Here is a 15,747-nt window from a genome sequence, read left to right as displayed (position 1 = left end):
TACTTCATGCTAAAAAACCACCTCCAGCACCTCAGTGGTAAGTTGTGCAGATGTCTGAGAGAACGAGAGTGGCAATACCCAGTCCTCAGCACTTCTGATTTCCTCGACTGCCTTCTCGCCCCAGCTCAGTGCTGCAGTCTACAAGTGTCACGTTCTTAGAGCTAGAGTAACCTTGTGAGGACTTCTAAGTGCTTCACTAATATTAATTAGTTTTTACAAAATTAATAAGGATTTCGGAGGGGGAAAAGGAGGGACACAAAGCACTGAAAGATTAAGTGATTTGTACAATATTACAAGCTTTAAAACTGAGGTTAGAACCTAGGTCCATCTCCCCGTGCTGTGCTTTAACTTCTAGTCAATGCAGCCCATTTCGCGGAATGCCTTCCAGTAGTATGTTTATTAGGAAACTCCACAGGGATTTTAATGTTTATATTTTCCCTTCAATTATTGTGCCTCTCCAGCAAAATACATCAAACCAGGAAACAAATTTAAAATTCCTCAGCTTTTCAATTCTACTTCATCCTACAATTCTATAATGAAAAAAGGTAAAATTTAAAATATAGGAGTTTCTCATGAAGTGAGATGTTAAGAGAAAAGGGAAGTACATTTAAATGTAAATAAAGTTAAGGATTTCTGAGCGGTTAGCTTGTAAGGGAATGCACGAACTTGTGGGATTCATGTTCAGTTGTCTCCCCCAATTTCAACTTAAGTTAAAAAAAATTATGTGTATGCAGCCCATGCAGGAAAAAAGTTATGATTTTTGGGTTTGTACTATAAATGATATAATCTGATGGACAGCAATAGAAGGAAAAATAGATATAGATATTACTATTTAGTTATCTTAAAACTGCTCTGAAAGACTGGAATAAGCATTGTATGCACACAAGGTTACTGCTTATTAGTGACATCCTTTGATTTTACAAAGAAAACCCACTTTACTTTCTCTAAAAAAAGTCTAAGTTTTAAATCCACAAAACGTTTTCTTAAACACCTTGATGTCTGACTATTTAGGTCAGGGTCAAAAATTAGAAACAGGAGACTTCTGGTATGACAGGAATCCCAGATTCAAAGCTTCAAAAGGTACATGATAACGTTTAAAAAAAAAAAAAGTATTTGTCAACATGAGGTAGAGAATAGGGGGCATGCTCAGAACATACTACCCCCACAGTGGCTAAAAAATACATAAGTGTATCAAGACAGACATTCTATTTTAATTTGGGTACACATTCAAATTACGACGACTCATCAGAAACCAAAATTGAAACTAGCTAAATAGATTATCCTCTTATTTATTTAGGATCATCAAATTACCAGAAGTACTTCTTAATATTTAGCATCTATATGAACTGAAAGATCAAAGGACATGGGTAATCTACCATCCCCTCCTACATCCATGGGGAGCTGTAATTATCAGACCATAAACTTAGATCTTCATCTCTCTGATATCCTTTTGTCAGGTGTGTACTCTAGGAAACCCAGAAACTCTTGCATCCGACGAAGTGAGTGGTAGCTCATGAAAGCTTATGCTCAAATAAATTCGTTAGTCTCTAAGGTGCCACAAGAAAAGCAGTACTTGTGGCAAAGTAAAACTATTTCCCCATGTTATTTCTCCCCCCCCACCTCACCCCCCACTGTTCCTCTGATATTCTTGTTAACTGCTGGAATTAGCCTACCTTGCTTGTCACCATGAAAGGTTTTCCTCCTTCCCCCCCCTGCTGCTGGTGATGGCTTATCTTAAGTGATCACTCTCCTTACAGTGTGTATGATAAACCCATTGTTTCATGTTCTCTGTGTGTGTATATAAATCTCTCCTCTGTTTTTTCCACCAAATGCATCCGATGAAGTGAGCTGTAGCTCACGAAAGCTTATGCTCTAATAAATTTGTTAGTCTCTAAGGTGCCACAAGTACTCCTTTTCCTTTTGCGAATACAGACTAACACGGCTGCTACTCTGAAACTACTCTAGGAGAAATACCCAAATTCACATTTCCTGAGCTGTCAACAATTGGAAGAAGTTCGATATCAGGCTAAATGTTTTGTTGAAGGAAATTTCCTCTTCCCTTTCACAGCAAATGACAGCTTCACAGGGCTCCCACGAAAGCATGCATCGCAAGTATAATCTACTGGTTCAAAATCTTTCTAGTCATGAAACGCTGAAAGGGATTAAGCAATCAGACAGTCTTAATTATTACTAACCCTTCCTAAAAACAAGTGCATAAGCTTCTGAACTTCAAAAGAAACATTTAATTAAACACACACTCCTCAGCTATGAACGTACTACCTTTTGCCATGGACAGCTTTTAGACTAAAGTGAATATTGTCATCTCCAGAGTTTTGCCCAAAAGAATGACTAGATTGTATACACATTACACACAAAAACACCTGTTAAAAGAACATGTTAAAGTTGCAATATCAAGCACTCTAAAGTTAGGAAATGCCAGAAAACAGAGTGCAATCTTAATTCAGCCCCTCTGTGTGTATGATTTATGACATGCTCTTTAATTACATGAGCACGTAATATTTTTCCATCTGCTCTTAGGATGAATCAGGATTGTGAGATGAAGAAGACTTATCTTACTGCAGAAGTAATGGGACTAATGGGAAGTAATAAGCAGTGACCATCATCTAACCAAACACACAAACAGTGGAATAAAATAGTGAATAAGTACTAAGACAGTCACTGCAACTTAAAGAACTAGAGAGGTGGTTATAAGTCAGAAAAATAAGACCACTGAAAAGCCCTATCAAATCAGAATATTTTTATAGATACACAAATATACTTAATTGTTTTCAACAATACACTTCTTCCTGAAATGCACTGAGAATAGACTCCTCTGTTCCCAAAAAATTGAATCCAAAAGGTAAGAGCAACTAAATTTTGTAATGCTTAGAAAAAACACACTGATGGTCATCTAATGACTTCACACATTCTCTCTGAAGAGGGCTGATTATGGATAGAGAAACATGTCACATCTCCAGCAGAATGAGGCTATGGAAATAATAAATGGAATAATTTGATCCACCTGGCAAAGCAGGACTTGAATAATATAGCCCTTTCCTGAGACTGCCAAATACCACAAGAAAAGCATTAAATGTCCTTACCAATTTAGAATGGTTTAGAAACGATTGTCCAGACCACATCCTGAGAATAAAAAAATTTATTTCTAAGTAGTCAGAAGGCTTATAACTATAGAAGGAAAAAGAAACTGTTTCATCTACGTAATTGAAAATAGGGATCTACAAATGAAGTAAATAAACCACAATATTCTTTTGTCACTTAACTGTCCCAAAATGAAAGCCATGAAAAAAAGAACAAGGGGGCGGGGGGGGAGAATATCTTCATTATCTGCTTGAAAGTAACTCTCTACACTGCAAAGTAAATAAGCAGTGACCAACCACTAAAAAGCAGTGAGAAACAATGGGATGCAACTGAAGTGTGCAGTAGAAGAGGCCCGAGAACATGGCATGTGAGCACTGGGACCCAAATCCAAGTAAACTACTTCTCAGACTATAAAAAGTAGGGCTGGTCAGAATTTTTTTTTTTTAAATGTCCAAAATTACTTTTTTTCTAAATACGAAGAAAAGCCAGGGTAACTTCCACAGATGGTTAAAAACAAAACAAAAGGGGGGAGGGGGTGTGGGGGGAAAGGAGATACTCTTTTACCGGGGACTTCACTGAGGAACAGGGGTCTGCAAAACAGTGAGAATTTTTAGAAAGTGTCACAAGTGTAGTTAGGCCCAAAGGGCTATCCACCTCTGGAATTATGAAAGAAGGATTGGCTCATGGGGATTTCCACTGACAAGGCTGTGAACAAGATGTTTGCAAATTATTGAAAACAAAATGTGCAAATTCCCAAAGTCTTCAATCAGGTTTTAAAACAACAGTTAAGGGAGATTATGATATGTTGGATGTCCTTCAATCTTATTTAAATTTTGCTAGAATGTGGGACAATAATAGCCCAAAACAGAAAAATACCTTTATTAGACCTGAAGTAGGAGTAGAGGAAAAAGGAAAACATTTCTCCACTTTAGGGAATCCAAACCAGCAAATTCATTTCATGGAGCAAGATGAAGGAAGAATCTCGATATATGCCTTGTCAATGTGAAACCCTTGTTGCAAGTAGCTGAAAGGAATTTGTGATAGAAATATTCTGACAAGGATATAGGGAACCATCAGTAAACACTTTGGAGGGCTTTCCATACCTAAAGGAAGAGTAGACCAAAATGAGGAAGTCACATGTAAAACAGGATGCAACCTCCAGGGACGCCTCAGAGGAGACTGCCTAATAGCATGACTGATATCAGGCGGTTTTGTTTTGTTTTGTCAAAGCTCAAAAGATAAAAAATACTTAATGTTTTCCAAGAGATTTTGGGAGTTATCCTGCATCACTTCTCAAAAGACAAAAGTATTAAGGGACGGGACCATTATTAGTACCTGAAGATATTCAGTATAAACAACTGCAGAGCTCTAGTTTGCCAGATGCATACTTTTGTGCACGGCATGAGACAGGAATAAATCATTCAAAGAACATATTAACCAAGAATACAGAATGAGCCATATATACCACCTTCAAAGATCATATGGAACGAAAAAACACTCTCTCACTCCATATAATCCTTCCAACAACATATGGCTGAGGTTCTCTGTAGTTTAGGAGGAGATTACACTTATTTTTATTTAGGATGAAAACTAGTAATTTTTAAAGTTCCATTTTAACTCCTGTTTAATAATCACATTTACACTCTTCCCAAAGGACGACTATTTCAAATTAAACAAAAATGTGAAGCTGGGAAGTATTTGAAAATTATATTAGGCATATGATTGTGGTCTGCCACATGTATGAAGTCTAAAGCACCAAAACCGTCTATGGGAGTGTGTAAAACTTTGAGGGCTGGCAAACTCTGTCTAAGGTAATTATTGCTTGAATACAATATGAATGTAGGAAAACAGATGAACAGACATTTCAATACAATCAATTTTGTGCCTAAAAGAAAGTGCTAAAAAAACTGGAACCAAACTAATTGATTTGTTCTGGTATTGGATTTATGTTTAAATTATTATGATTAAAAGATAACTGAATCATTCACAAAATATGCTTGCTACAACTGTGTGTGAAAAGTTGTGCCAAAGCTTAAATTTTTAAATTAATTCAAGTCTCAGACATTCCATTTAAAAAAGTCTTCCTACATTAGTCTCTTATAATTTTCTTTTCATTTTAAACATCTTAAGATATTTTTTTAAAAAGCAGCCTACAATAATAGATCTTAGATAACAGCAAGTCTTGGCAATAGAAATATAGGAACAAAACTAATTCTGAACTAGTCAGGAAATCTTAAAAGAAACATGGTGACTGAAAACTGTCAGTTACATTGTTGGAGCTATGAAAACACTTTTCCATATGCACAGAGCATGCACCATCCCCGCAGCTTCTACATGCAAAAACACTGTGCAGGGACCATCCTTCAAAAATGATGGTAGGACTTCCTCTGTAACTGCTCCTCCTGGCTCCTGTGGGCTACTATGGTACCAGGCACTAGAACTCAGAGCAGATGGACAGTAGTTCCACCGGTGGTGCCCAGGCAACATGAAGGAGGAAACAGCCTAATGCAACAGGACAATGAGAAGGTGAAGGAGAACGGGAACAAAAGCCTGAAAGCAGATGGATAGGAGCAGAGGGGGTCAGAGCCAGGAGGCAGATGGATAGGAGAAGAGGATGCTGGGGCAGAAGTGTTTATAACCAACAGATATGCCCCCTTCTAGGATTTAAAATTAAAATCAGGATTCCAGAGTCTCAACAGTCCACTTTTGTCAGCAAATAGCTTTGAAACTCATGGGCAAAATAAGTGCCTCATCCCTTCTAGTGGTCCACAGACAAAACAGAAATCTACTACTGCTATCAGTTACTTCATTAGCTCAAGTATTAGAAGAACTGCGTTTCTAAAGATCCCAACTCTATTGATGACCCAAGTGGGTGTTAATATGGTTTTTTCGGGACTCTTAAGTTAACTGCATCCAAAAACCTATATTAAAACATTAAAGATTGTAAAATCAAGCGCTCACAGTGATGAAATGCCAGGGTAATCTTAATTTTCCCCTCTTGTGGGATGCATAATAGAGTCCTTAATTACATGATCACATACTTTAAAAAAAAAAAAAATAGGACTCGTGCATCATTCAGTGCACAGGACGGATAGTGCTCATGGTATAAATTAGTATCTAGTGAATGACACTGTTCTCTGTAGGATCCCTGCTTCATTTGTTGCATAAGTTGGAAGATGTGCAGTGAATGAAGCAAGGGACTGCAGGAAGAAAAAAAGATGGCCGTACGATTAAAGCAGTTGAATGCTCCTTGGAGAACTGGATTCTATCCTTGTTGTGCCAAGCAAGTCACATAAACCAATATTGTTGCAGCTAATCACTAACTGTGTTCATCATTTTCTGGGTGCCCAATTTTAGACATCTGGAGTCAGATTTGCACAAGTGCTGAGTGCTCACAACTGTAACTGAAGTCTACGGGACCTAGGTATTGAACATAAAGGGCTATCGAAACTATGAACTCTGAAAAAGTCAGGTCCTAGGCATCTCAGATTGGGCTCCCAAAATCAGCAGACATAATTTTGGCTTTAAACTTCAGGATACCACCACTTTGCCTCACAGTGGTGTCGTGAAGATAAATTCAATGCTTGCAAAGCACTCCTATTTTTGTGACAGAACAGAAAAGCCCATGCGGAGCTCAATATTTTGTTTAGATGGTGTGTGTTAAATAGGGCTTGTGGGCACACACCGAATGAGGATCAAACAAAATACTGCATATCCACCTATTCAATGAGCACCATTCATCTTGTGCACTGAATGAGGCAAGACGGACAGTATGTGGATATCTAATTAAAGACTACCATAATACAGATCAAGAAAGGCCAGAATGAAGGTTAATCTTATATAATACATGGTTCAGAGCCCTGTAACTGTGCCTTGCAAAGGATCCTTCTTACTCTTCTTGTCCTATCAATTTTCCACAGACAGCTTCAGCCTCTTTGCCTAAAAGTAACTAGAGAGCTCTCCCCTTTGGTGTCAGTCTCATTAATTCCTCTGTCCCTATAGGTACTCTTTTTCATCCTCAGAATAGCTTTCCCTAGTGCTCCAGCGAAAGCATAACTCAAAATTCAGTTATAAAGTCACCATATTAATTTAACTGAATTTTTGTAGTTATCTTGTAAACAACACGCAAGTTATTTCTGGTAATTTTCTGCATGGAACTGCTGTCTAATATTACAACCTGTGTACTGCAGCTCAGTTACCTGTTTAGGATTCTATGTGTATGTATAGAGTTTTTTCAAAAATACAATTAAAAAAATGGGTAGCTTTAGCTACTTAAAAACCAATGCCTTGTCTATATTCTACAGAGAGAACACATTCATAACAGCAGCAAGCAGTTTCCATTGTGGTTTCTAACACTCGTGGGTTTGAAGGTCGTAACAACATAAAATCTTTGTGAAAATGATATAATAGTTAATAAAAATGTTCAGCTCATTTGGATGCTTGATGCCCCAATGAATTAAAAGCCATTCATGATGAAGCAACTACATGCATGTACATACTGACACTCTGTGGATAGTGGAATTATAACATGATGATTCAGATGTGCCATTAAGCCCTTCATCTCAACTAACTATAAGTAGGGATGCACATTTTTAAAGGTAAATATAGGGAGAATTTAAGTCAGAGTAATTGAAATTATATCAAACACAAGGAAAATTCATGGACATTTTCTGTAGTTACCAACTTATGCTTTCAAAAGACGACCTTTACTTATGCATTTATTAATTTTATATGTCAGAAACTTTTCTCAGGCAATGAATTCAGATTATGGGCTAAAAAACAATACAATAGAGATTGCATTTATTAAGCAGAAGTGATTCCAGAGTGTATTCAGACTCGCATCTGAATCTGAGTTACAAAAATAAATTTTGCTATTTATTATTATTTGTACTACAATATACTAATACAACTATGGAAGAGGGAGATAGATTCTACTCTGACTCACACGTTGTCAACAGAACTATTAATTAACTTACTATTAGTGAGTCAGGTCCTATCTTCATTTATATTTAATGGGACTGCACAAGTGTAAGCAGAACAGAAACCGGCCTGCAAAGTCTAGCACTGGTGATGATGCAGAAAACACAACTTGGTTTTTAAATGTCAGGTTGAATTTTGCATGGCTGATTTATAGTAACATTGCCTTTTACTTGCAAAATGAGAAAATAATCTGATCTGGAAAGTCACTAATAAGAAGTCTAAGAACCTGACAACACCTTTTTTTAGCAGCTTCTCATATTACAAGCTCCCTTCAAGCTATTGCTCCTTTCCCACTTAAAGTTTCATTTGTGGTTCAGGCTTCTTTCAACACCCATCCTCCTGTGGTCCCAGAAATCTTAGTGTTTTACAAGATAATTCTGCTGTCTCTTCCATTTCAAGTTCCTGAAATCCCTGTACTACCCTTCTAGTTGCTTAAGGAAATCTTGAATTTTCTTATCTTCCATAAATTCACGATTTCTGCCTTAATTTGTGTGTCTCTACTATTCAGATTAGAGTGGGAGGTATAACTTTAAGAGATTTACATGATGATAGAAAAGCCAGGTTACTTTTAAGGGGGATTAAAGGCAGGTTCGTAGTACACTCGGTCAGTTTGCAACATTACTGTAGGGTTTTTTCTTTCTGCATTGAAGCAGAAATCTTAATTTAGTTGAACCACATTATAAAATTCATTTATCAAGCACTGTTGATAGCCTCACCTGTACTAGGTCTACTTCCTACATTCTGAACCTCTGATTGGCTTTTTAAACAGCTTTCATTTTCTCCTTAAAACTACCAACTGTCAAAATATTTCTTACCATCCTCAAAAGTACATTTGTTTGAGATGCAGGCCATAAATAGTTATATTCTACCCTAGACCAGTAACTTTTAAGGTTTAATATTTTATTATCCAGATTGGCTAAAAATTGCTGTTTTGACACAATTTGAAAACTAGGAGCCTACCTTTTCCAATAAAGCTTTTTATGGGACATAAGATACAAGACCTTTAAATTACATTATGCTTTCTAGAACAGCCCTTTTAAATAATGTTGAGGTCTCTAAAATGTATATTACTTAGAAACACTCACGTAGAACTGAAAGGAGTCTTAAAAGGTCAAGTCCAGCCCCCTGCAGTAAGGCTAGACCAAGTAAATCCAGACAAGTGTTTCTCCAACCTGATCTTAAAAACCTCCAATGATGGGGATTTCACAACTTTTATATTACTCTAAGTTATAATTTCCACTACCCTTCCAAATCCTGCAGTTGTACTCATGGAAACAGCCACTTGGCTTTACAGGTGGAGACACAAAAAAGTACAATTTAAAACATTTCTAAAATAATTTGCTATAAATTATGCAGCAACATGTTATGGATGGTGTCGTACAGACCCCAACATTTCAAATTTTTCTTGATGTTGAATATGCATGTTGAATGTGTTTCCCAAATATGCATGAACAGACCTAGTAAGTCAGCATATAGTTTATTTTGTCATTTCTTTCTAAGACTAGATATAGAGCACGAGTGGCCAAACTTACTGGCCCTCCGAGCCGCATATGACAATCTTCAGAAATTCGAGAGCCAGGGAACATCCGCCAGGGGTTTGGGGCTTCAGCCCTGCAGAAGGCGCTTGACAGGGCTCGGGGCTGAAGCTCTGCTCCTCCTGAAGCCCCGAGATCTTGCAGATGCACTCTGCAGAGCGGAAGCCCCTACCCCGCCCCCCTCCCCACTGCACAGAAGCCCCTACCCCACCACCCCACTGTGCAAAAGCCTCTACCCTACTACCCCGCTGCAAGGCAGAGGTCCTGAGCTCCCCACCCATAAGTCTGATAGGTGAAGAATGGCAGGGGGCTGGGGGCTCTCTGAGACACATTTTAACAGTAAAAGAGCTGCATGTGGCTTGTGAGCCACAGTTTGGCCACCCCAATAGACTTTAAAGAGTTTTCCATGTGCTACAATCTGCAAGTGCCACCTTGAAGAACCTTGTTTTCCAAAGGGCTTTCTAACCTAGTGAAAAAAATGAATGCTGCCTCTAGGAAGGTATGGAATCTAAAAACACCTTGAGATAGAGCAATAATTAGGGGAGGTGATCTCCTAAGAAACATAAAAGAGTTCTACTCAACATGTTTGGGGCAGTATTTTAAGACTGAAGTGTGGTTTTTTCTAGTTATATAATAGTCATATGAGAACTCGTTTCCCTGGTTCAGTCATGCAGGAATTAACTTCTTTCCACTTTATGATTTGTTAGCCTTCAACATTTTAGGTAATACAGATCAGTTTTCATGTACAGTCACATACCTCTTTCATAGTACATTAACTTCAGTAACTTTCTATATAAAAGTGCATTTCCAGATATTTTTGTCAATATCACACTTCAAGGCAAGTACTTTTCCCCAATTTATAGAGATTCTAACAACAATTATTGGAGCAAATCCCTCCAGAAAAAATGGCAGAACTCCCTCACCTCCAAAACTATCCGAATCTGCCTTCAGATAAATGCCATTAAATTCAAAAATTGTTGTCTCTGATCCAGGGACATTGGGAGAAATTTTTTTTGAAATATATAGCCATTTATTTTCAAAGCCAGCTATACTATTAGAGTAAAACATTTTTCAGAAATTCCTACTTCAAAGAAATAGTGCTATGCAGAAAAGGATTAGACCATAGGCAGATTAACAAGTAAACAGATGTCCGCAGAAACTCAATTGTTTACACTAGTGTGCCAATTTAAATTCACTGCATGCCTGAAAGCATTTAATATTTTGAAGTAGTATTACAAAAAGGTTATTGGTGGGCCTTATTCTCCCACCAACATGTGTTCCTGGATTTGTTTTTAATACATTAATTAATTTTAAGCAGGTAAACAAATATAGAACAACAGGGTACAGAAAATGAACCCCAACTAGAGCAATCTAAAAAAAACCCAAATACGTGCACAATTTTGGTGAAACAGTCTGTACTGGCCAACTGAACTGTAGCTGAGCATTTCTTTCACCATTCAGCCAGTTTCAAGTTATGAAATCAGCACTGATTAATAAATTATTAGAAACAAACAAGATTTTTTTTTTAGTGTTACCATATTTTTAACTTTCACATGTGTGGAAAAGTTAGGATTCTAAGACATACAGAAACTATTTGAGAAAAATCTAAAAGAATGAAACAGCAAACACCTAAGAAAAACTGGCAAGAGGCACAAACCAGAAAAAGACTACAGCAGAGGAATTGTGCTCAATCATTGTTTACTTCCATTTTTCCCCCCCACTATAACCCATCTGGATTTTTAATGCTAAGAAAAAAGAAAACACTGTTCATAGTTTCGATTGCTACACCTCAATAAGCTGGCCAGTAAAAATATTGCAATTTTTTCCAAATGAGAAAAGAAAAAAGATACAGCTGAAGTGCCAGATAAATTTACCTGGAACCCATTTAATCTCCATTTCCATATCATTTTCTTCCCGTTTCTTCTCTTTTTCTTGGATACTCTGCAACAGTTCTCTGTATCTGGCAATTTGCTCTTCATCATCCTTCTGGCTTTTCTTGGGTGTGTCATCTTCTGTTTCATGGGCTACATCACCACCTTAAAAAAAACAAAAAACAAAAAAAACCAAAACACTAAAGCAAACACTATTGTGGAAAATCTCAGGATATTATGAATGAATATTTGAAGGCAACACAGCTAAGATAAGCAAATGATTTCTGGTAGAACAGTGGGGACAATCCATCTCATCACTATGAATCAATTCCTCGCTTTAAAAGATCAAATAAAAAACTGAGAGGATACGGGAAAACTGGATAGCAGAAGGAACTAATGATAGGGTGCAGAGTTCTTCACCCCCGCTGTAGGTCACTAGTTTCTGAAACCATCACAGCATATTATAACTAAAAATCAATACTTAGTATTGGTAAAGCACTTTGAAAATGTAAAATGCAGTATAAATGCTAACTAAACAACCACCACAATATTCCTGTGAGGCAGATAAATACTAATTCCTACTTTCTTAACTTTGGTTTGTCTCCTCAATTTTAAAATGACATGCCCCTACAGAGGGGAGCCAGAACTGGAAGTCAGGAGTTCGTAGCGTATAGGTCTTTGCTCAATTCACTACATCACTGACTGCAAGACACTGACAGGTGAAGGAGCCAAAAGCAACGTACCTATTTTTCCTGGCATGTGCATATGCAAATAAATATGCAAGAGGAGGATATATATATATATATATATATATATATATATATATATATATATATATATATATATGGCTACTATATATTAGTTCTAGGACTTTACTTCCCTTCATAGGTTTGAAATGAGCCTTTCCCTATAAGCAACATACAGCAGGTCAAATGTGCTACTGTGTGATTTGTCACACTTCCCTTGTCACACTCCTCTATGCCACACATTTTGGTACTCTGTAGTACTCATTATTACTTAGCCAGGCATTGGCTACTGATTTTTAGCAGCAGGTTTTTCCCTATCTCAGTTTGCAGACTCTAGCCATCTGAATGCTGAAATGTATTGTGCAGGAAGTGTTTGTTGTGATTGCTGAATGGGCATAAGTACTGTAATGGTACGGTGGGGGATTATTTTGCATACCGAGTGTACCAAAAGAGTTACAATTCGATTTATGATTTTTATAAAACCCTATGTGAGATATTAGGCATCCACAACATTTTTAAAACGCTGCAGTTACTTCAAGCTGCACTTCCTTGCAGAGGCAAATCTGATGGATAGCACTGTCGATATATGTAGATCAGGATCACTGTTGCCTGCTATTCAAGAAGAAGGGTTCACACACTGGGTACAGGTTTCAGAGTAGCAGCCGTGTTAGTCTGTATTCGCAAAAAGAAAAAGGAGTACTTGTGGCACCTTAGAGACTAAAATTTATTAGAGCATAAGCTTTCGTGAGCTACAGCTCACTTCATCGGATGCATTTGGTGGAAAAAACAGAGGGGAGATTGATATACACACACACAGAGAACATGAAACAATGGGTTTATCATACACACTGTAAGGAGAGTGATCACTTAAGATAAGCCATCACCAGCTGCGGGGGGGGGGGGAGGAGGGCGCGGAGGAGGAAAACTTTTCATGGTGACAAGCAAGGTAGGCTATTTCCAGCAGTTAACAAGAATATCTGAGGAACGGTGGGGGGTGGGGTGGGATGGGATGGGGGGAGAGAAATAACATGAGGAAATAGTTTTACTTTGTGTAATGACTCATCCATTCCCAGTCTCTATTCAAGCCTAAATTAGTTGAATCCAGTTTGCAAATTAATTCCAATTCAGCAGTCTCTCGGTGGAGTCTGTTTTTGAAGCTTTTTTGTTGAAGGATAGCCACTCTTAGGTCTGTAAATCGAGTGAGATTACATTACCCTCTGATCCCACTGAGAGTTACCAAAAGAAACTACAGCATTTGCTCAAGAAACTCCCTGAAAAAGCACAAAAACAAATCTGCACAGACACACCCCTAGAAACCCGACCTGGGGTATTCTATCTGCTACCCAAGATCAATAAACCTGGAAATCATCTCAGGCATTGGCACCCTGACAGCAGGATTGTCTGGCTATGTAGACTCCCTCCTCAGGCCCTACGTTACCAGCACTCCCAGCTATCTTCGAGACACTACTGACTTCCTGAGGAAACTAGTGTCCATTGGTGATCTTCCTAAAAACACCATCCTAGCCACTATGGATGTAGAAGCCCTCTACACCAACATTCCACACAAAGATGGACTACAAGCCGTCAGGAACAGTATCCCCGATACTGTCACGGCTAACCTGGTGGCTGAACTTTGTGACTTTGTCCTCACCCATAACTATTTCACATTTGGTGACAATGTATACCTTCAAATCAGCGGCACTGCGATGGGTACCCGCATGGTCCCACAGTATGCCAACATTTTTATGGCTGACTTAGAACAACGCTTCCTCAGCTCTCGTCCCCTAATGCCCCTACTCTACTTGCGCTACATTGATGACATCTTCATCATCTGGACCCATGGAAAAGAAGCCCTTGAGGAATTCCACCATGATTTCAACAATTTCCATCCCACCATCAACCTCAGCTGGACCAGTCCACACAAGAGATCCATTTCCGGGACACTACGGTGCTAATAAGCGATGGTCACATAAACACCACCCTATATTGGAAACCTACGGACCGCTATTCCTACCTACACGCCTCTAGCTTTCATCCAGATCATACCACACGATCCATTGTCTACAGCCAAGCTCTACGATATAACCGCATTTGCTCTAACCCTTCAGACAGAGACAAACACCTACAAGATCTCTATCATGCATTCCTACAACTACAATACCCACCTGCTGAAGTGAAGAAACAGGTTGACAGAGCCAGAAGAGTACCCAGAAGTCACCTACTACAGGACAGGCCCAACAAAGAAAATAATAGAACGCCACGAGCCATCACCTTCAGCCCCCAACTAAAACCTCTCCAACGCATCATCAAGGATCTACAACCTATCCTGAAGGACGACCCATCACTCTCACAGATCTTGGGAGACAGGCCAGTCCTTGCTTACAGACAGCCCCCCAATCTGAAGCAAATACTCACCAGCAACCACACACCACACAACAGAACCACCAACCGAGGAACCTATCCTTGCAACAAAGTGCGTTGCCAACTCTGTCCACATATCTATTCAGGGGACAACATCATAGGGCCTAATCACATCAGCCACACTATCAGAGGCTCGTTCACCTGTGCATCTACCAATGTGATATATGCCATCATGTGCCAGCAATGCCTCTCTGCCATGTACATTGGTCAAACTGGACAGTCTCTACGTAAAAGAATGAATGGACACAAATCAGACGTCAAGAATTATAACATTCAAAAACCAGTCAGAGAACACTTCAATCTCTCTGGTCACTCGATTACAGACCTAAGAGTGGCTATCCTTCAACAAAAAAGCTTCAAAAACAGACTCCAACGAGAGACTGCTGAATTGGAATTAATTTGCAAACTGGATACAATTAACTTAGGCTTGAATAGAGACTGGGAATGGATGAGTCATTACACAAAGTGAAACTATTTCCCCATGTTATTTCTCCCCCCCACCCCACCCCACCCCCCACCGTTCCTCAGATATTCTTGTTAACTGCTGGAAATGGCCTACCTTGCTTGTCACCATGAAAGGTTTTCCTCTTTTCCCCCCCTGCTGCTGGTGATGGCTTATCTTAAGTGATCACTCTCCTTACAGTGTGTATGATAAACCCATTGTTTCATGTTCTCTGTGTGTGTATATATCAATCTCCCCTCTGTTTTTTCCACCAAATGCATGCGATGAAGCGAGCTGTAGCTCACGAAAGCTTATGCTCTAATAAATTTGTTAGTCACACTGGGTGCAGTGATGCAGCAGCTCTTTACTTTAAGGCTAGAGATCGTGAAACTGATGCTGTTGCTCTACTCTTCTACTGTTCACAAGAAGTGTTGTTCCCTGGTTGGGAGGACTGCAGAAAAAGCAGACCCTTAACTTGGCTACTGTTGTCCACTTTGTCTAGCAGCAGCTAGAAACTGACCTCTGAGGACCCTGCTAATGGGTCTGGAAAGGGGCCAGGAGAGAAGAGTCTCCTTAGGAAGCAAGAAAAATTCGTGTGTAAGTGCACCTGGAACCCTGACTTCAGGGGAAAAGGGAAATTCTTTCTTGGGGGC

The 15,747-nt window shown here is 38.9% G+C and overlaps 1 protein-coding gene across 10 annotated transcripts in view; it reads right to left on the bottom strand.

Annotated features, from left to right (window-relative positions):
* The window catches only part of ESF1 (ESF1 nucleolar pre-rRNA processing protein homolog), a 60,451-nt gene that overhangs the window by 17,100 nt on the left and 27,604 nt on the right, over positions 1-15,747 (bottom strand). For all 10 annotated transcript variants that reach the window (XM_043512070.1, XM_043512068.1, XM_043512069.1 and 7 more), the window contains one exon: positions 11,489-11,650. In XM_043512070.1, coding sequence (XP_043368005.1) covers positions 11,489-11,650 — 162 coding nt within the window. The remainder of the gene's footprint in view (positions 1-11,488; positions 11,651-15,747) is intronic.

This window comes from Dermochelys coriacea, chromosome 3 (genome assembly GCF_009764565.3).
Source record: "Dermochelys coriacea isolate rDerCor1 chromosome 3, rDerCor1.pri.v4, whole genome shotgun sequence".
Lineage (NCBI taxonomy): Eukaryota > Metazoa > Chordata > Testudines > Dermochelyidae > Dermochelys > Dermochelys coriacea.
The sequence above is the reverse complement of the archived record's forward strand: the minus strand, read 5'-3'. Positions and strand labels throughout refer to the sequence as shown.